At 44.9% G+C, this 21,485-nt stretch overlaps 1 protein-coding gene across 2 annotated transcripts; it reads left to right on the top strand.

Moving 5' to 3' along the window:
* Positions 1 to 1,212: 1,212 nt before the first annotated feature.
* Positions 1,213 to 17,994, top strand: NARS (asparaginyl-tRNA synthetase). Of its 2 annotated transcripts, none has more exons than XM_027525671.1 (15): positions 1,213 to 1,394; positions 2,746 to 2,828; positions 5,003 to 5,068; positions 5,169 to 5,261; positions 5,344 to 5,433; positions 6,346 to 6,424; positions 7,437 to 7,507; positions 8,897 to 8,983; positions 10,478 to 10,699; positions 10,803 to 11,002; positions 11,418 to 11,553; positions 13,372 to 13,485; positions 15,559 to 15,690; positions 15,978 to 16,109; positions 16,860 to 17,994. In XM_027525671.1, exons 1-15 carry the CDS (start codon positions 1,352 to 1,354, stop codon positions 16,989 to 16,991), a joined length of 1,680 nt encoding a protein of 559 aa, XP_027381472.1. In that variant the 5' UTR covers positions 1,213 to 1,351; the 3' UTR covers positions 16,992 to 17,994. The 2 variants fall into 2 exon arrangements, with proteins under 2 accessions (XP_027381472.1, XP_027381473.1); XM_027525672.1 differs by having other exon boundaries at positions 1,238 to 1,394; positions 2,749 to 2,828.
* The last annotated feature ends 3,491 nt before the right edge of the window (positions 17,995 to 21,485 follow it).

Below are 21,485 nucleotides of genomic sequence, written 5' to 3'. Positions count from 1 at the left end.
GAGCCAGATCCTCACCTACTCAAGCCACCAGGTGACTGCAGCCCCTGCCCCACAGCTTGATTCAGAAGAGACCCTGGGTCTGAATACCACCCGCCCCCCATCCACTCCCCAGTGCTTCAGCCTCAGAAGCTACCTGAGATAACACATTTGCCTTTCAGCTGTAAGTAACTAGGGCATGGGCAAAGCAAGCATTCAACAAAGAGGGAAAGGGGAAAGCTCATGAAACTGGGTGAAATATTCTTAAATGAAAGTATCTGGTTTATATTTTTGATAGACTCTGAGCTTACCTATGGATTTATTTCCATAACCAAAGTATGCTTCCCTTTGACTCAGAGACAAACTCTGGTATACCAGTAAGTTGAGAATGATGACCCTAGCCACCCTTTACTACCTGTGACTGCTGGGCCCTGAACTTATTCATCCTTCACAAACAGGGAGATTGAAGTTTAGGTTAGCGCATTCAGCTCTAGTCACACAGCGACAGGCAGAACCAGAATTCCAGATCTGAAGCCCCAGTTCTTCACACGGTATTGTTACGACCTTCCTAATACTGATGTTTGTAAGTTAAAATAAAAATACACCCTGTGGAGGGAAGGGATATGTATACTCACGGCTGATTCAGACTGATGTAGGGCAGAAACCAACACAACGTTGTAAAGCAATTATCCTCCAATTTAAGATAATTTAAAAAAATACACACTATAATTCAAGTGACACAGAATTACATTCCTAAACTCAATGAAACTAGAAAGTTAAAGCGTCTTCATGTTCAAGGTAGGCAATGAATGGGAGACAGGACTACCCCTAGCTCTGCCCCTCACCCCTACCTCCGCCCCAGCTCGCGGCTGATGACGACATGGATCGTCATTAATTTGATGACGACATAAATTCCACTCCAGGATCTGAGGATCTGGGATGAACCCCTGGGTCTGGTTTCCAGGAGGGCCTGACCGCGCCCACAGCAGGGGTAGGGGTGGGGCGGAACTAGGAGACTCAGCAGGGAAGTTGGGGAGATGGAGGCCGGAGGGACTGGGACTACAGCGCTGCCCGGGGTGTCTCGGGCCAAGGAGACCCCTGGCGGGACGTCTGCGCCTCGAGTCTCCAGCGCAGCCGGAAGGGAGAGGGTAGCCCGGAGGCGGCGCCGGAACCGGAAGTTGCCTCTGCCTGAACCGAAGATGGCGGCTGCGGCGCCGCGCGCCCTAGCTCCGTAACCACCCGTAACCAATGGAGCCGCGACGCTGGGGTGACTTACGGCGACGGCTTCTGCGCGACGTTCGATGATGCAATCTTCGTGTTGAGGAGGCTGCCGGCGCGCTCCGCGGGGAGGCTAGGTGGCTGCGTGTTGGCGGCGATGTCCTTGGAGGTGGTCAGGGCGGCCGCAGGGATGGTGCTCGGTGAGTGAGGCCGGCGTCGGGGGTGCGGTGTGAGTGGCGCCGCTGCCGCGGGCCGCCCCCGCGTTCCTGCCGAGTACAGCTCTCAGCGCTGGGCGCGGGTGGAGGCGGGCGGGCCGGGCCGGGCTTCTCCCGGGCGCCGCAGGCTCCCCGCGCGGCCCCGCTGAAGGAAAGCCCGTGATTCCGCTGAGAGGCCCGGCCAGACCTCAGGGCCGCCCCCGAGGGTGTGCGTCTTCCGAGTGACCCTCAGGAGACGACTCGAGAATGCCTGTCTCGCTCACCCTCGTTTATGTGGGGAGGGCCTGGGAGGCCATCTGGTGCAGTAGGCAAAGGAGAAGCGTGTAGGAGATCCGAAGTGATGTCTCTGCCCGCTCACAGTTGTGAGGCCCTTGTGCAATTCGTTTACCTTCGGAACTTCTGGTTTTCTTTAAAGGCCAGAGGAAACTGATGTTTATTTTGATTTTCTGTGCTCTGGCACCAGGATATCCGATTTATATATTTCATCCTCAGTACTTTAAGATATGGGTATCGTTTCCCTCATTTTACAGGCTCAGAAACAAGCCCAGAAAGGTTAAGTGAACTCTCCAGGGTCCCTGGCTGTTAAAGTGCAACGTCCCAGTCGGACAGTCTGGCCAACTACAAAGCCCTTGCTCTGTTGTTGGGATTCAAGTAGAAGCAGTATCACAAAGGAAAACGATCAGAGTTCATTTTGAAAAGCTAAATTTGATCAGTCTCTTCTTACCGAATGGATGTCCTTGGAGAGGGGAGTGGGGAAATAAACTGATAAAATTTCTTTTGGACTTTGATACATTTTTTTAATTAAAGAAAATCTAAGTATCTTTTGGCTGCGAGCATGGCTGTGGGATCTCAGGGATCCCGGGACGGAACCCGCACCTCCCGCATTGGCAGCGTACAGTCGTTACCACTGGACCGGCAGGGAAGTCCCTGCTGCTGCTAAGTTGCGGCAGTCGCGTCCGACTCTGTGCGACCCCATAGATGGCAGCCCAACAGGCTCCCCGGTCCCTGGGATTCTCCAGGCAAGAACACTGGAGTGGGTTGCCATTTCCTTCTCAAGTGCACGAAAGTGAAAGTGAAGTCGCTCAGTCGTGTCCGACTCTTCGCGACCCCATGGACTGCAGCCTACCAGGCTCCTCGGTCCATGGGATTTTTCCAGGCAAGAGTACTGGACTGGGGTGCCATTGCCTTCTCCAGGGAAGTCCCTGCAATTTGATAATTTTCACTGATCAGATACGTGTTCTGTTTACAAAGATAAAGAATGGATAAAGTAGCTGCAGTATGAGGTGACTGGTAATTATTGACCAAATGAGTAACTTATTGTTTTTTTGTAAAACAGCAGAACTGTATGTCTCCGACCGAGAGGGAAATGATGTTACTGGTGATGGAACCAAGGAGAAACCTTTTAAAACAGGCCTTAAGGTAGTGCCTCGTTCTCATTAGGAAAACGACTTTGTATTTACTAATGACTCCTGCCAGTTGTTATATGACTTGTCAGGAGTCTTATCTCAAGCACTAGATTTGAAGAGAACTTTCCGAAAAGGGCAAGTAAGGGGTGTATACAGGTATGTAGCTTTAAGGGTATTAGATGCTGTATGCCTAAAGTTATTTGAACTTCCTTTTTCAGAGGGGTGGGGGGGCATACGCCTTGAGGCTTGTGGAATTTTTAGTTCTCCGGCCAGGGATTGAAGCCAGGCCTTTGGCAGTGAAAACACCAAGTCCCTAACCTCTGGATTATCAGGGAATTCCCCTTGAATATTTTTAATAGGTGTCTTCTTTTCTTCCTTACCATCAGCATTGCATCTTGGAATTTTTCTCTCCAATGAGTCAAATGATCAGTCTTTTAATTCTTGTAGAAATAAAAGTTATCTTCCCATAGTCATACTGAGTTTATTCCAAACATTTCTTCCAAACGGACTCCTCAGAGTTCTCTTGGTGAATTTACCACTTGAATCCAGGTGTGACCTTGAACCTTGAGATTCAGGAACCTGATTTATATCAGTACTAGGAAGGGGACCCATTCCTCAGAACAGGCTCTCAGGATTGCATGAGTCTGGAGCCTAAAGCTGGGATGCTAATTTAACAGTAAATTATTGTTTCTCAGGATAGTAGAATCAATCAGTAAGTTTAGCATGTTCTCTAAGCCAACTTACATGAAAGGCCAAATACAGTGCAGATGAGTTCTTCAGAAGCTTGGACTTAGGACGTAGGTATCTGATTGTATTAGGTTACCGTGTAGGGCCAGGAAGCCATCCCTCTGGAGGTATCCGTGGCCTTGTCTGTTGACTGGAATGGCCACAGCTGCTACAGAAGGAAGCTGGATGGTGCCCGGCACCAGGGCGAGCACTGCCCTGACTTTCCTGTGTATCCGTGGCTGGCCAGTCCCCCTTGTGAGCTGTGTTACAGCATTTGTTTAGGTCATTATCAAGTGTTCCTGTCCTAGGACCATCGGCTCCTCTTTTAGCTCATACTCTGATTATGTTTTGGTGTGTCAAACACAAATCTTACTGGTTTTAAACCTTAGCAGAAAGACTCTCATTTCAGATTGTTGGGGTGATTCCCCAGAACTGACAGTAGTGTTTAGATGAATGCATGCTGTTAGCAAAAAGTGTGCCGGTCTGATTTGGAGAATTACTCTTGGGTCCTTTCAATGTGTGATAGCAAAGAAAGAATCAGTACAGATTATCAGGTAGTAAATCAACTCTTAGTGATTTACAAACATCTTTACAAAGTCTGATTGTTAGAAGAAGAAGCTGAACTCTGTTGGATGTTTCCAAAAGATCCAGGTTCCCTCCTCCTCTTTAGCAGTAATTGAGTTGAGACTGCTGTTCAATCAAGAAGAAAAGTATTTTTTAGGTTTGGAAGCTACATCTTTAGAAAAGGTCAGATTTCATAAGCTTCAGATGTTATACTAGAGACAACAACTCATTACGTTTCTTGATTGATGATAATTTAGGAGCAGATTTGAAGGAATACTTGAAGCAATTAATAAAATACTTATTTTTTACATGCTTCCAACCATCAATTTTTTTAGAAAAGAATATAAACTATAAGATATTAAATGATACAGTGATATCAGATATGTTCCAGTATATCTGGAAAGGTTGAAAAGGGGTACATATTCTACACATAGGAATTTTTCCAGTTAAATGAAACTTAGCCTTCTGCGTCCCTGACCATTATGTTGTTGAGAGTTTCTGAAATGACTTGCCTGGATCCTTCGTGAGGATTAACCATCTGGAGCTGCTCTGCAGTTGGCCTCTGCTGTCGGCTGTCCCTTCAGTTGTCAGCATACTTCCTGCTGGTCCCTGTGGCCTCTTCAGATCTGTTGCTTCTTGTTCACGAGTGTGGGGAACTACATTACTGTGTAACATGACATCGCTAGGATTGCTCAGGAGAGGATGGTCTACTACAGTCTTAATATGTTCAGCCGTGCCTTCTATCAGCATTGACTTTTGGCTGGTGGGGTCTTCATGTTTTCTTCTGGGCTCTTGGTGATGTTGTAGGTGATGGAAGTTACCTCGTGAGTCAGGTGTTACCTTAATTTTAAACATTGCATGATGTTAAAGGAATGTCCTTTTTCTCCCTTCCCCAAGGCTTTGATGACAGTTGGAAAAGAACCCTTTCCTACCATTTACGTAGATTCACAAAAAGAAAATGAGGTAAGGTAAACCCAGAACTTTATAGGATTTGATTTTGTGAAGAAATTTTCATTAGAATACAGAGGTCTGGAAAACACTAAATGTCTATTTATCTCTCCAGAGGTGGGATGTTATTTCTAAGTCCCAGATGAAGAACATTAGGAAGCTGTGGCACAGGGAGCAGATGAAGAGTGAGTCCCGGGAGAAGAAAGAGGTGAGCAGTGGTGCTCTGTGACCGTTTTTCAGTTTGGGACACCAGATGCCATGTTAACAGATTGCCCACTTACTAAAACTAGGCAGAAGACAATTTGCGAAGAGAGAAGAACCTGGAAGAAGCAAAGAAGATTACCATTAAAAATGACCCAAGTCTTCCAGAGCCGAAATGTGTAAGTGTGATGCGTGTTGTTTCACATACGGTGGGCCCCCGGGTCACACTGTTCCTTTCTGTGTCTGAGGAGCGTGCTGCCTGCTCTGGTCTTTGCACTCTTTGTCTTTTCTTTCAGAAGGAAGAGAGAGCAGTAGTGCTGGAGAGTTGTGAGTCTGGTTCTTGTGGGGCTCACTTTTTAATAAAATTGAGTGATCTCTGTGTTGAACACATTCTGTCCCCACTGAAAGCTGGCAGCCCTGGCATCTGGGCCTGGTGGGCTGTGGGTCTCAGTCACGTGATTTTACCCTTCCTGGGGGCAGTTTCCTCACCATAAAAGAAGAGGTTGAAATCCATGATTCTCATGACCTCTTAAGAGAAAAAGTTTTTCGTGATTTTTTTTTAATTGGATTATATTTTTGTTCTTTCTAGAAGAGAATAGTTATTATTGCTGCTGAATTGTTGTGTTTTTCCTGCTTCCTTAGTGAGGGAGCTGTGTGCTTGGCCACACCCGCCAGACCCTTCCTCCCCTCGCCGCTCCCCTCCATCCCCCGGATGAAAAGCCAGCCTTGGAAGCATCCACCTCCCAGGGTGGCAGGAGGGTCCGGGAGGTCAGGGAACGGGCTCTGCATGGACTAGGGTTGTTGCTGCCATGAATTTTATTGACTCATTGACTTTATGTAGCAATATCTGAAGTTCTGGGTGTTTCGCACAGCCAGTTCTGCACTAAGAGGAAGAAGTCTTGGATTTTTGTTTTTAACCCCTCTGGTGTGGTGAGATTTTCTGGCTCTGACCTGCGGTGGAGTGGCTATCTGCAGTTTTACGTCAGTTGTGGTTTTTTAACACTTTACTGCCACCTATCCGATATTTGTGACAAAGTTGGTATGTGATGAATGACATGCTGGGTCAAACGTTATTTACTTTAACTTGACAGGTGAAGATTCGGGAACTAAAAGGATACAGAGGCCAAAGGATAAAGGTGTTTGGCTGGGTCCACAGGCTGCGTAGGCAAGGTAACTGGCAGAGTTGTACTTTTCTCTCTCTCTTTAATTTTCAATATTCCTAGTACAATATTGTCAAGTAATTAGCTTCCAATTAAATAAATTTATATTTTTTAAAAAGGCACATAAACTAGTTTAAGAAAAGATTCATTCTTTTCAATATAAATATTTAGACAAATCAAGAAATAAAATGGCATGTAGTATAAAATTTTTTTTCCATATCCCTAGTCTTAAATGAAGAACATAAGAAAAAGCATTTACTTAAGGGTATTTTTGTTTGGGAATGCTAGCTCTTTAAAGGAAACAGTGATTTATATCCTGAGGTCATTCTTTTAGTACAACTATTGAAAGTTTAAAAATTTAAATGTTGCTTAACTGTACTGGATACAATCAGTTGTATCCACTGATCCTGGATCAGTGATCAGGAGGTATCCAGGAAGGGTTTGCTGAGCTGCACTGCATTATGTAATGGAAAGCAGGGGTTGCCTACAGAAAGTGCAGAGCCAGATCCGAAGCTTCACTGGGGTCCGTGCTGGTTTATGATTAGCGTATTTGTACTTGGTCCTGATGTTTTGCTTTCTCTTTTCATTATTATTATGCTTTTGCATGTCTTTTATTTTAAGTGGTTATCAAATCCTTCATAAAAAAAGAAACGGGGCATAAAAAGCCACGAGTGATTCCATGTGGCCGTGTGTGCCCCCTCCAGGGGACACGCCGTGCTGGCCGTTGCAGGGGACTCGGGGGTGAAGGAGACTCAGTCCCTCGACTGCCATGTTTACAGCCTTGCTTTCCCCTGATGCTGTGGGTCAGGAGGCTCACATAGGGTTTGAAAATACAGTGAAGAAGGTGAAATACTTTCCGGATACTGAGTAGTGACACTACTCCAAAGGAACAAGGCCCCGTAGGAGGTTTGAATTTTCCACATTTAAACTTGGCAGTTCCTTCATAAACGATTAAATTATGAGAAAGTGCTTTCAGGTGCCTCAAGAACAGTCCGGCTAAATGTCCTCTTTGTCGTTTTTAGGAAAGAATTTAATGTTTCTGGTGTTGCGGGACGGTACGGGTTTTCTCCAGTGTGTCCTGTCAGATGATCTGGTAAACATTTTTTCATATTTACGATGGCTGAATGTTTGATTTTTTTCAATAGGTTCCTTTATTGTTAGTTTAGGGAATTTGGGCATCTGGAACTGTTATTGTGGGAAATTTCAAACATCTCAAAAATGGAACAGCAGGAGGAAACCTCCCAGGCTTCTCTCTCAGCCTCAGTAATGTCTTAGTTAAGCTGCTGTGACTGAGTGCCATAAACTGGGGGGCGTGGTAACAACAGAAGTTTATTTTTCACGGTTCTAGTGGTTGGAAGTCCAGATCAGGATGCTGGCGTGGTCAGGTTCTGGTGAGGGCCCTCTTCCCGGTTGCAGACTGCCCACTTCCTGTTGTATCCACATCCTCAGCTTGCAGAGAAGGGAAAGCATTCATCCCATTCATGAGGGTTCCACCCTCATGCCCTGATGTAATCCTAACTACCTCTCAAAGGCCCCACCTCCTAACAGCATCATGTGGCAGGAAAGGGTTTCAACATAGAGATTTGGGAGGGATACACATTAAATCTTTGATAATTAACATATTGCCAATTCTGGTTTATTCTCCACCCCCTTTTATTTCCCATACATCATATTTCATGTAAACATTCTTGCATATGCTTCCCCAGGAAGAAATATTTTTAATATAACCAGACTACCATTATCACACCCTCCAAAAAAAAATATCCAGTCACATTCTCCCAATTGATACATAATGTCTTTTTACAGTTGGTTAGTTTGAATGAGGATTGGAACAAGAGCTACATGTTGCCTTTAGTTGATAATGTCTCTGAAATCTCTCTCAATCTATAGCAGTTCTCCCCTTTCATTTTCTTTTCTCCACTGCATTCCCCCATGCAATTATTGGAAAGAACTGGGTCATTTGTCCTGTAGGACTTGTCACATTCTGGATTGGTCGGTTGCATCCTAAGGTGTAAATGTTCCTCTATCCTTTTTGTTTCTTACAAGCTGGAGGTTAGGTCTGATCATATTCAAGTCTTCTTGATTGAACTACTTCATGTACATAGCTGTCTTCTTTCAATCACATCACACCATGAATCACATCATTCCAGTCGTCCTTATGATTAGTGGATTCGGGTGTTGATGGCCTATCCCTCCCTTATAAAGTTCTTCACTTTTTAAGAGAGATGTGGACTAATGTGTGCACACATATGTATGCACGTGCATATAGGATGTGTGCACATACGTGTATGCACGTGCACGTGGGGTGCATGCACGTGTGTGTGTATCTACGTACAGATAAACGTTTGGTTGAATGGCCGTCTTTTATTTTACTAGTTTTGGACTAGATAACTTGTTTATAAATAACCCCCTTTGCTTTCTGTGTGGTAGAATATTTTACTATAAATGTGAGCAGCTAAATTTGAACTTGATCTTTTCGTAGTGTCAGTGTTACAATGGCGTTGTCTTGTCCACTGAGAGCAGTGTTGCAGTGTATGGAATGCTGAATCTTACCCCAAAGGGCAAGCAGGTGAGTGTGTGGAGTTTCTGAGAGAAGATTGGTATGCTTGTTGCTTTCCAGTGTCTGGGTTTTTTTTTTGGAATTTAGCATTATAGATATAAAGATGTGATGCCCTTGCTAACTTTAGAGTGCCTTCTTCTTTTCCAGTGAAATATGTGTGCTTTACAGCTTGTATGATGTAACAATCTCAGTGATTTTCAGCCTAAAGAATTACTGAATAATCTTCAAGGGCGAGAATAACTTGCTGTTTATATGTGAATAATTTCTCAGCTAGGTGAAAATAAAAATTTCATCTATTGGAAGTGTTTCAGGAAAGAACAGTAATCTAAATTTGAAACTCTTAAAATAGAATTTGAAAGGCTCTTAAAAAAAAAAACTTAAATATAACTCGGACAGTCAGAATTGTTTGTTCCCCAGCCAACACACACGTCACCTAGTACCAGTTAAGAGCTGCTGCTACTGCTAAGTCGCTTCAGTCGTGTCCGACTCTGTGTGACCCCATAGACGGCAGCCTACCAGGCTCCCCCGTCCCTGGGATTCTCCAGGCAAGAACACTGGAGTGGGTTGCCATTGCCTTCTCCAATGCATGAAAGTGAAAAGTGAAAGTGAAGTCGCTCAGTCGTATCTGACTCTTAGCGACCCCATGGACTGCAGCCCACCAGGCTCCTCGGTCCATGGGATTTTCCAGGCAAGAGTACTGGAGTGGGGTGCCATCGCCTTCTCCGAGTTAAGAGCTACTTGTTGGTAGTTATTGTTCAAGTAACAATTGTGGTGGGATTGGTTCCTGGGAAAGAAAACAAAGATGACATATTAAGCAGCAGAGGGAGCCCATGGGGTCCTCCCAAGAGACTAGAAACACTGGTAAAAGAGACTCCCAGAGTCCCTGTAAGGAACCTGTACTAGTGAATATCTGGTTCGGGGTGACTGGACTTGCCTGGTAAGTAATGCGATTGCACAGTGGAGCGGCTGTCTTGGTGTTTCTTGCTGCCAGTGTTGGGCACCGAGATGGCTATATATTCCACATTGTGTGGCTTCTACATACAAGGCTTTCGATGGGGGTATTAGGGAGGGTTGGAATTTCTACTATCTATACGTTCCAGAGAGAAACGTCTTTTAGTAAAACCTTGGTGTTTAAGGAAGTTTTCGATGTGGGTGTTACGTTACTTTTGAATTATTGGGCAGAGGTTGGAAAGATCTACTAAAATGTTGACAGTAGTTAGTGGTTACTCCAGGTCATGGGATTATAGTTTATTTTCTAGCTTGTGCTTTTCTGTTTTTTAAACAGTGTGTGTGTGTGAGTGAATTACTCTGAAAGAAATATTAAATCTGTCAATATGAAATTCAATTACTGGGTCTTTGTGTTTAGAAGGGTAGGCTGGTAAAGATAGCTTCTTAGAAATATAAGCTTACTGAAAACGTTGCCACGAGTGAGGCCCCCTCGCCCTGTACACTTTCTGTCTCCTTCTCCCTCCCTCTCTTCCTCCCCGCCCTGTTTAAAACTAGGCTCCGGGGGGCCACGAGCTGAGCTGCGACTTCTGGGAGCTGATCGGGTTGGCCCCCGCCGGAGGTGCTGACAACTTGATCAACGAGGAGTCCGACGTGGACGTCCAGCTCAACAACAGACACATGATGATCCGCGGGGAGAACATGTCCAAAATCCTGAAGGCGCGCTCCGTCATCACCAGGTGCTTCAGAGACCACTTCTTCGACAGGGGGTACCACGAAGTAAGTGCGCGGTCGTCCCTGCAGACGACGCCCTTCGCGTGTGTGCCCTTGAGCCCGGTGCTCACAGAAGGCCTGTCTACCCCTTTCCTGCTTGTTGGCGCAGATCACTCCTCCAACGTTGGTGCAAACACAGGTGGAAGGCGGCGCCACGCTCTTCAAGCTCGACTATTTTGGGGAAGAGGCGTATCTGACGCAGTCCTCTCAGCTCTACCTGGAGACCTGCATTCCAGCTCTGGGGGACGTCTTTTGCATCGCACAGTCATACAGGGCAGAACAGTCCAGAACACGAAGGCACCTGGCTGAGTATGCGGTTGTCTTTTTGCTTTCGTTTTAAATTTTGTTTTCTGAGAAAACACGTTCAGAGAAGCAATCTTCGTGGAGGTAAATGACAGTCTGTGTAAAAACCTCTGAAGTATTAAGAGTTTTATAAAGGGTACTTGAATGAATTAATGGAAACTGTCCAAGAAGTTCTACCTCGTAGCTCACGAAGGTCTGTTGATTTGCTCTCTCTTGATCCTTTATGTGTTGGGGAATAAACAAGAAATCACTAAGAAGGGGGAAAGGAAGTCGGGTGGGCTAAAACTAATTTGCAGAATTGGGAGTTGACTAGCACGGTGGGAGTTTTACTTTTCTGGACAGTTTCCCAGTGTTAAGATCCTTGCTCTAGAGAAACTTAGTGGAAAGAAGGGCGGCTCTGAGCTAGTGTCGTGTTCCTCAGATACACTCACGTGGAAGCCGAGTGTCCTTTCCTGACCTTCGAGGAGCTCCTGAACCGCCTGGAGGACTTGGTGTGTGACGTGGTTGATAGAGTCCTGAAATCACCCGCAGGAAACATAGTGCGCGACCTCAACCCGGTAGGCCTGCCGTTGTTTGGAGACATGAAATGAGGGTTCTGTTTTAGAAGGCAGCAAGGTCCATGTTCTCAATTTTTACAGATTTAATAGCTTGGGGTCCACATTCTCGATTTTTACAGATTTAATAGCTTGGTAAGCTTTGAAATAAATGACTGGTTTTTTGAATTATAATTGATATATAACATACTGTTTTCAGGTGCACACCGTAATGCCTTGATACATATATACGTATATATTAGAAAACGGGGCTTCCCTTGTGGTCCAGTGGTTGAGGGCCCGTCTGCCAGCGCAGGGAACGCGGATTCGATCCCCAGCCTGGGAGGGTTGCATGTGCCTCGGGGCCACTGGGCCTGCGCACCACAACTACTGGAGGCCACGTGCGCTGGGCCTGTGCCCCCAAGCGAAGCCCCACAGTGAATCGCCTGCACACCACAACGCAGATCCAGCGCTAGGCCTGTGCCCCCCAGAGGAGCCCCACAGTGAGAAGCCTGCACACCACAACGCAGACCCAGCGCTAGGCCTGTGCCCCCCAGAGAAGCCCCACAGTGAGAAGCCTGCACACCACAACGCAGACCCAGCGCAGCCAAAAATAAATAAGATTTAAAAAAATAGAAGATGACCCCACGCCACACCTAGTTAGAGCTTTTTTCTTGTGATGCAACCTTTCAAGATCCTTTCCTATCAACTTTCGGGTTTATAATATAGTATTACTGATTGTAGTCACCATGTCATCCATCACATCCTGTTGGGACTTAACCTCTTTTGTTCCTGGAAGTTTGTACTTTTTGATCCCCTTCACCCATTTCCAGACTGATATTTTAAAGACTAAAATTGGATACTGGTCATTGCCAATAATTTCGTAGTATTTTAACTTACATAGAAAGTTGGTATGTGTTTTCCATTTTTAGGGATGTCCAGTTTTGGGGAGGGGGTGTTTAACTGCACTGCATGGCTTGTGGGATCTTAGTTCCAGCTGGATGCTTGGCAGTGGAAATGCAGAGTCCTAACCACTGGACTGCCAGAGGATTCCCCAAGTTGCTTTTAAGTCTGAAAGAATTTAAGGTTTAAAAATAGCTTTTATTTCTTAAAAGTTAACATGGCATAATAGGAAACCAAAAACACTCCAGATGCAGAAAACAAAGTCATTCGTAATCACAAGCACTGTACTGTTTGATAAGCCCTTCTAGCTCTTATGTGTGTGTGTTCACAACTAAGCATCCATTTTTATATAATTAAGATCATACAGTTATGTATCATACTGTTTCACACATCATGAATATTTACCATTTCAAAGTCCCAAAGCTGTGAGTATTTTGATAAACAAGAATGCACTGCACCAGCTCAATCTGGAAGGAAAAAGAATGTAATTCAGCCTTTCTTGGCGACAAAAATTTCAGAGAAGACAAAAAGGGCAACAAGCCTCTAGATAAAGATATTGACAGAGTTAGGATTAAAATTCCCTTAATGTTCAATTAAAAATGAGACCTAAATCAACAGTACACAAAGTGTAACGCTTCTAAGAGGACTTATTATCTGATCCAAACTATTAAAAGTATTAGCAAGGAGGTATGTTTCCCTTGAATTAATTACTAAATAGTGCGTTCCTGTAGTACCAAGAAATGTACACACACATTATCCTCAAAATATAAACATGAACACATCCACCCCTCCCTTTATGCTTCTGCTCCTCTGCTGCCAGCATCAATGAACAAGTCCTGGCGTTCATGAAGTAATATCTGATGATAACGGTAAATATCTCTTGAAATGTTCGTGTGAATGGTTTCTTTATATACACCATGTTTTTCCTTTCTACTGTAGAATTTTAAGCCCCCTAAACGGCCTTTCAAACGGATGAACTATTCAGATGCGATTGTGTGGCTGAAAGAACACAATATAAAGAAAGAAGACGGAACTTTCTATGAATTTGGAGAGGTACAAATTCCTCTGTAGTCACTGTGTCAAAGGGAGCCTCATGCTTCAGTGGATTGCTGCTTCCGGTCACCAGCAATGTAGGAGGCGTCTGCTTGTTAAATAAATGATAACCACAGACCCTCCTTCCTGGGCTTATTTGAGCATCCATGGCTCAGTAGGTATCACGTGGTCCTTGGGGCAGTGCCTTTTCTGGGGTCATCAGTACATATTAGCCAGTTTGTAGCCTTCGCACCCATCCTTTGTCTCATTCCTCTCCTGTAAGCCCTTGTTCTGACTAGCTCTGGTTGTAATTCTCTAGACTGGCAGGACCCTTCAGAACGTTGTGAACTTTGAAGTCACGTGCAAAGTGTTGGCATGTGTGTATGCTTGTCTTGGTTTTCTGGAGAAAGTAACTGACTCTTTCAAAAAGGATAAAAAGTGAAAGTGTTAGTCACTCAGTCATGTCTGACTCTCTGCTTCCCATGGACTCTTCCCGCCAGGCTCCTCTGTCCATGGGATTGCCCAGGCAAGAATACTTCCTTCCTCCATAACAGTGAGTTAAAACTCCTTCGTATGGAGGAGGTTCAAAGAAGAAAATAGCCACTGGTTAAAGTGTAAAACCAGGAGAGAAGGCTTTGATGGTGAAGGTGGCCCAGCGCCCCAGATACAGGGAGCATGTCTGTCTTGCCCGGGAGCACCCTCCCAGCACTGTGTGTGCGAACAGGTTATCAACACGATTCCAAACCTGCCTCCTTGTGCATTTAACCACTCCTTACGTAGTATTTGCAAATCTGTTTTACAAAGGAAATGTGTGATTTTTGTTTCATTTTTAGAAAGAAATTAGGACAGTGTACTAAGCTTATATAAATTACTTTGTTTCATGAGTTCGGTTGACGTTGTGTAAAACCAGATTCTGTGCTGAAAACCTGAGCGCTGTCACCACCTAGTACAGCAAGCTGGTGGGATTGAGTGGAAAGAACGCGAGCCCCCCAGGTGGGCTTCAGTCCCACCTCTGTCCTCGCTGCTGAGTAACAGAGGCCAGCGACCCCGCTGTCTGATTCCCTGTCTCTGCCTTGAAGGTAACGTCCGCTTGTAAAGTCAGAGGACTTATTGAGCTCAGGGCCCAGCAGGCAGTCCTCCGAGCCTGTCAGCATTTCCTCTCCGCGTCGGCGGCATCCCACGCACAGGAGGGGGCTAGGATAGAGCAGAGGTCTCCAGCCCCTGGGACAAGCAGTGAGACCCTTTTCCTGCAGTTCGCATGTGAAGAGCTCTCCCGCTCACCGCTCATTTCCTCTCTGGACTGTAGAGGGCGCAGGGCTCCAGGGCCAGAGCTTGCAAACCACTGTGCCCGCCGACGGGGGAGTGCCCTCAGTGCTTAGCCTTAAATCAGTCAGTCTTGCCCCATTCTTTCCAATCAGTTTTTACCAGGATGAGTTTTTTCAGTTTGCACTTGAATTTATGTGTGGTTTACTGAAGGATGCGTGAGCAGAAAACAGATTAACTTGATTCATCATCATCTAACCTCTCTTGGCTAACTACTGCAGGTGTGGTTACATTTATAAATTCGACACTGATTATTTGTCTTACAGCTGTGTCTTAGGACTGTTGAAGGCATGCAGATTTATTGTAACAGGAAAGGAGCGGAGATAACAGGGGAGTTTAAAGATTGGTGTTATTAATAACAGTGTGTGTGTGTATAGATCAATGATGTTGTGAAGCATTTGCTGATTATCTTACACCTTATGGGACTGGGTGGACTGCGTTTGCTTCAGACCCAGATAAAACTGGCCATTGGAAAGGGATAATGGAGCAGTATATCATCCCTCTGTGTGTGTGTATGTGTGTGTGTGTGTGTGTGTGTGTGTGTGTGTGTGTGTATTCCTCGTGCGACGTGGCACAGATGTAAAACAGGAAGAGGCAGATCTGCTTACAGAGATGGTCCCTTACACCCACGTGGTCATGGGTTATGGGTGGACGTGTGTTCTGGGCTCTGTTGTGTGAGTAAGATGACGGACTGCCGCTGGATCAGAGAGCTGCTTCTCCCAGGGCGCCTTTCGAGGTCTAGATATTCATGAAGCCCCTGTCTAACCTCAGGACATCCCGGAAGCTCCAGAGAGACTGATGACGGACACCATCAACGAGCCCATCTTGCTGTGTCGCTTTCCCGTGGAGATCAAGTCCTTCTACATGCAGCGCTGTCCCGAGGACCCCCGGCTCACCGAATCTGTCAGTCTAGGATTCACATAGTGATTTTGCTTCTGAAGGTTGGGGGGCGGGGGCGTTGGAATAAGACACAGCTCATAGCAGATATTTTATTATAAATCTCCAGCATTTCAGGAAGTGTTTTCTGCGCTCTGATGGTGTTTAACCTGCCTTGTTGGATTACGGCATTTGAGTCATATTTGCGTTTGGCACGATCATCAGACGCTTTTAGTGATTTCCATTCAAACTCTAGAGCAGTGCCGTGACTGAGAGCCTGGTCGTAACTGTGTTTTATTTACTCATTCTGAAAGGTCGACGTGTTGATGCCCAATGTTGGTGAGATCGTGGGTGGCTCCATGCGTATCTGGGATAATGAAGAGATCCTGGCAGGTTACAAAAGAGAAGGGATTGATCCCACTCCCTATTACTGGTACACGGATCAGGTAAAAACTTTTATTAAATAAACCCTTTAACGTTTTTTCAACATAATAGTTCTGTTTAAATTGAAATCGTCAAAAGAGAAGAATTCAGGGTGGTACCTTAGCATGTGAAGGAGCTGTATTCAGTCTCGTGGTTTTAATAATGTGGCATGTGAGCATTGCGGGTTTTGTTTTTGGCCACTAGTATGTTAACTTAATTTGAAAACCTGTTAACTGCTGGCCTTGCTCGTTGCTACTGAGTTTTTTAAAAATGTGTCATCAGATCCTACTAATATCTAGTTGTTCCTTTTCTTCTGATAAACAGACATTAGCTTAATTTGAAGTGTGAAATCTTTTCTTTCTAGGGTGTTAAATCCCTGGTTTATTTTTCATATCCAAGTATTTTTTCCCATGTGGTCCATGAAGGAGTGTAGCTTAAGGGTCGAATCCCTTGTTTGTTTTTGGCTGCGCTGGTCATGGTTGCGGGGCACAGGCTTCTCACTGTGGTGGAGCGTGGGCTCTAGGGTGTGCGGGCCGCAGTAGTTGCGGTGCCTGGGCTTAGCTGCTCCTGAGCACGTGGGATCTTCCCGGACCAGGGATCGAACCTGTGTCCCCAGCATTGGCAGGCAGATTCTTAACCACTGGATCCCCGGGGAAGTCCAAGGGTTGATCCCTTTACCACAATAAGCTGACTCATTTTACAGCAGAAAACTTTCACTATTTTAGACAAAATTGTAAACTAAGCCTTTACTCCTCTGTCTCTTTCTCTAACAGAGAAAATATGGCACGTGTCCACATGGCGGCTATGGCCTGGGCTTGGAACGATTCTTAACCTGGATTCTGGACAGATACCACATCCGAGATGTGTGTTTGTACCCTCGGTTTGTCCAGCGCTGCAAGCCATGATCGGTCCCCCCAACCCCCAGAGCTTTAAGGAGAGAACACGGTTCATGGAAGGAACAGACTGCCTCTTAAAAAAAAAAAGAAGCCAAAATCTTCCCCCCGCTTTTTTTTTTTAAATTCCACTGGGGTATGTCCGTTTCTGTTTTCTCTTTTTTATTCCTGCTACCACAGAAAGCAGTTCAAAACATTTTGAATATCAAGTAACATTGATGTTATCATTTTAAGGAAAAAATACCCATTACAAAGTTTGGGAGAAACTGTAGCATGTAGCTTTGCAGTTAGGAGTATGTCTCAGCGCTTTATCCACCTTTAGGTTACAATCTTTATGTTGTATATACCACATATATCATTAAATAATTTTAAATTATGATCTGAGACATTCCAGTAATTTAATCTCTCTGTCCTGTTAAGTATAAATGGAATTCTTTTAATTTCTACCACTTTATCGTATCAATGAGTTCAACACCTTGGAGAAAAATTGACAATATGCTGTAAAAATCTGCTAGTATTAGAACAGAGCCTAAATCAGTAGATACAGGAATGATATGACTACAATCTTTTGCATCCGTTGTGAATCTTTCCTAAATCTCATAGCTGCTTATAACTCTAAAGCATACAAATTGGTGTGGAGGAATTTGTGAAAATGGAATTACCTTAAACAGTTGGAAGTGACAGCAAGTTTTTTGGCACATCAGTGAACAGCTTTCTTTCTCGGATTAGTTTAAAGAGGCAGGGTGATCTCTCTCTCCTGGTAGTTCCACAGTAATTCAGAACAGAGAAGTTCCCAAAGCATTTGCAGCTGGCATCTTAAGGACAGCCGTCCGTGGTGGTTGGTGTCACCCCACATACTGTGTCTTTAGATCTAATTTCTCCTACCTTATTAACTCTCATACTTACTGAATGGCTTCCTTTCGGGTTTGGTTAATTTCTCCCCTCAAATGCATGTCAGTGTATTCTCAGTAACCTCTATTCCCAGCAATCAATAAATGGACACGTGTAAAAACTCTTTGCCGACTTAATTTTTTAAAGCTGAATGTCTCTTTCACATTAATTCGTGCCTTTTGTATTTTTAAAATACTTTTCATGATTTGTGTGAAATTAGATACTACTGAATTTAGTAGGTGTTACTAAATACATGGTAAGGAAAAGGAAGGTGTTTTTAAAATTAGATGTGGGTGCTAGTTTCATCGCTTTTATAATCCTTTTTGTGTTTCTGGACACATTAGAGTGTATCTTATTTTGCAGTTAAGTGAAATGACAGATGTAAATGGGTGCATTTGTAGTATATTTGGCCTCTATCTTTAAATAAGAAATACTGGTTAGAATGTGAATGAGCTTTAATTGGATTCAACTAGGCAATTCACTTGATCAGAATTTAGGTGAGGAGATTAGACTCATACATTTTAATTGTATACATTGGTCAAGCATCTTAAATACTGACAGAAAGCAGTGGGACTAGGTGGGGATAGGGGGTCAAGGTGACATCAAACCAGGAGTCCAAGCAGCAAACCTTAGGCACGTGGGCTCACGTTCCCTTCGCTCTGGTTGTCACTGTGACCCGAGCGCCACACCCCAGCACGTCCCTGCCAAGCGTCCACCTCACAGACACCCGGGTTCTGAGTCCCTGCTCTGGTAGGACTCGTCTCATGGCCCATAACCTCTCCCTGTTGTGTGATTCTCACACCAGCAACCCCCTGCACCATGGGTACTTGTGTAGCTGACCTGTTGCAAGTTTTGGAGACGGGTGGGAGGTTAGTCTTCACAGCAATTCAAATGACTTCAGTATTGGGTTGGCCAAAAAGCTTGTTCAGGTTTTTCCATGAGATGGTGCAGAAAAACCTGAACAAGCTTTTTGGCCAACCCCATACTAAGCTCTCCGTTTTGGTCAATGTCCTGCAGCCGTTTCTGGCCACCCGACTGCTCCCATCCGGCGGCCTCTAGCATTTTCTAAAAGTCTGCTGTTCGTTGACGTGGCTGTGGCAGGTGTTAGTGGCATGCGAACTCTCAGCTGTGGCACGTGGGATCTAGTTTCTGGCCGGGGGCGAGCCTGGGCCCCCTGCCTTGGGAGTGGGGAGTCTTAGCCACTGGACCACCAGGGAAGTCCCCAGAATTTCTCGTTTAGTGTTGAGTAATATGACTATCAGAAGCAACCGTCCTACATACGGAGGTCACTTGGGACCGTGACCATACTGGTGCTCCGGCCTCATCCCAGACCAGTAGAATCTGAATTTCAGGATGGACCCAGGACTTTTTTTTTTTAATGTTTATTTTTATTTATGTATTTGGCTGTGCTGAGTCTTAGCTCTGGCATATAGGATGTAGTTCCCCAACCAGGAATTGAACCCGGGCCCCCTGCCTTAGGAGCATGGAGTCTTAGCCACTGGACTACCAAGAAAGTCCCAGCATATTTTTTAAAAGCCTGCGCAGGTGAGGCTGTGGCAGAGTTAGGTTGACTGTCACCAAGTAGCTACCTCCCACTTCTGAAGCCAACTTTAAGCCTCTCATCACTGTAGGTCCTCATTATTTCACATTCATCTCTTTTGAGAGTGTTCCCAGCCTCAGGGTTGAAATGGGAACACTGGGGTAAAGCTGAGACTGTTCGATATTGACCAGTAGCCACAAAAAACACTATACCTGTGTACTCGTTAGCTTTCAAGTCATACTGGGAAATTCGCAAAATAATGGAGTACTGCTTCGTGTCAGCCATGTACTGTCACGTGCCTTAACCCCCACAATAGCCTGTGATGATTTATATAAATTTATAGCCCTCTAATAATAGCACTTATTATTCCTGAGATAATGGCTGAGAAAGGTTAAAAATCATTCCTGAAGATGCATGGTTAAAAGTGACAGAATGAAGTTTAAACTCCAAAGCTTGAATGATTTTAAACTTAGCGTCATATTATTTCATTCAGTCCTCCTAAGGGAAAAAGATGTTACCAGGTACAAGTGCTGTGATTCATAGTATTTGGTATGCTCTGCTCCGAGTGCTCCATCTTGTGCAATTCTTTGTGACCCCGTGGACTGTAGCCCGCCAGGCTCTCCTGTCCTGGGCTTCTCCAGGCCAGAATGCTGAGTGGGTTACCATTTCATTCTCCAGGAGTATTTGGTAATTGCCAGTCAATTAAATGATTCAGTTTCTTATGCTGAAAAGTTTCCTTCTACCTCCTGGATTGTTACTAATGATTAGGTGAAGAGTGTTAGCTCTGAAAAAACATTGGTATACTCTGCAGCTCAGAGATTCTGGTTTCTGGCATCAAAATTGAGTTTGTATTTAATCCATTCTAGTACTCTGGCTCACAGAAATGGAGATGTTCAAAAGTTTTAGCTTCTTCAGGCATTTACCTCCATGTTACTAAAAAAACAGGTCTACATTTTTTGGTTTTAGACATTGTCTCTTGCTCCTCCATGAAGATTTTGCTTTTTCCTTTCCCTGCCCCACGTTCATGTGCCCCCTTCTCATCTCTCCGTCCTTCCAGCTTAGCGAAATCACTACTTTGGTTGACCATGTTGTATATTACTAATGCTTTCCTGGCCAACTTTTCCCCCCGTAATGAACAGTCAGGCTTTCCTGGTGGCTCAGATGGTAAGAGTCTGCCTGCAATGTGCGAGACCCGGATTCGATCCCTGGGTTGGGAAGGTCCCCCGGAGAAAGAAATGGCAACCCACTCCAGCATTCTTGCCTGAAAAATCCCATGGATGGAGGAGCCTGGCGGGCTATACAGTCCATGGGGTCATAGTCGGACACGACTGAGCGACTAACATGTAACGAACGGTCATCTTATTTTTCGTCATGAATTCAGTCCCCAGAGGTACTCAAGGCACATCAGGTGCCCATCAGAAGCTTCCCTTAGAGCTTATCTGCTGTAGTCCGAACCAGCCGCACTGGACTCTTGAAACGTATTTGTCATCCTGGGGTCTTCTTTGACTGCCACCCAGAGAACCCTGTCATCTTTCTTCTCTATTGGACATCCTGTTTCCCACATTTCCCTGTTTCTTGGTTTACTTCCTCATTTTGATGGAGCACATCCTCCAGTAATTTCCTGAGAAAGGGTGCATGAAATGTCAGTTCACTGAGAACTTGTCTATCTAAAAAGTGTTTTTAACTTATCTTCACACTGAAACCATGCATGCATGCTACAGGCTTCCCAGGTGGTGCTAGTGGTGAAGAATCCACCTGCCAATGCAGGAGCCAGAGACTCCATGAGTCTGGAATAGTCTCCGTATAAAATCGTGGATTAGAAAGCATTTTTCCCTCAGGATTTTGCAGCCCTGGCTTTCAGTGTTACCATTCTAGTTCCCAGTGTTGCTGTGTAGAATTCCCATTCTCATCCTTGGTCTTCTACATAAGACCTGTCTGTTCTAGAAGTTTGTCCCCATGTTCTGAAATATGATGATATTTCTTGGGACTGTTCTCCCATTCTGTTGGGAAGTTGATAGGCTTTTTAAATTCAGAAAGTCATGGCTTTCCTTTGTGAAAAAGTTTCCATTGTTTTT

The sequence above is a fragment of the Bos indicus x Bos taurus genome, chromosome 24 (assembly GCF_003369695.1).
Source record: "Bos indicus x Bos taurus breed Angus x Brahman F1 hybrid chromosome 24, Bos_hybrid_MaternalHap_v2.0, whole genome shotgun sequence".
Taxonomy (NCBI): Eukaryota; Metazoa; Chordata; class Mammalia; order Artiodactyla; family Bovidae; genus Bos; species Bos indicus x Bos taurus.
Note: the sequence above shows the minus strand (reverse complement) of the source record. Positions and strands in the feature narration are given on the sequence as shown.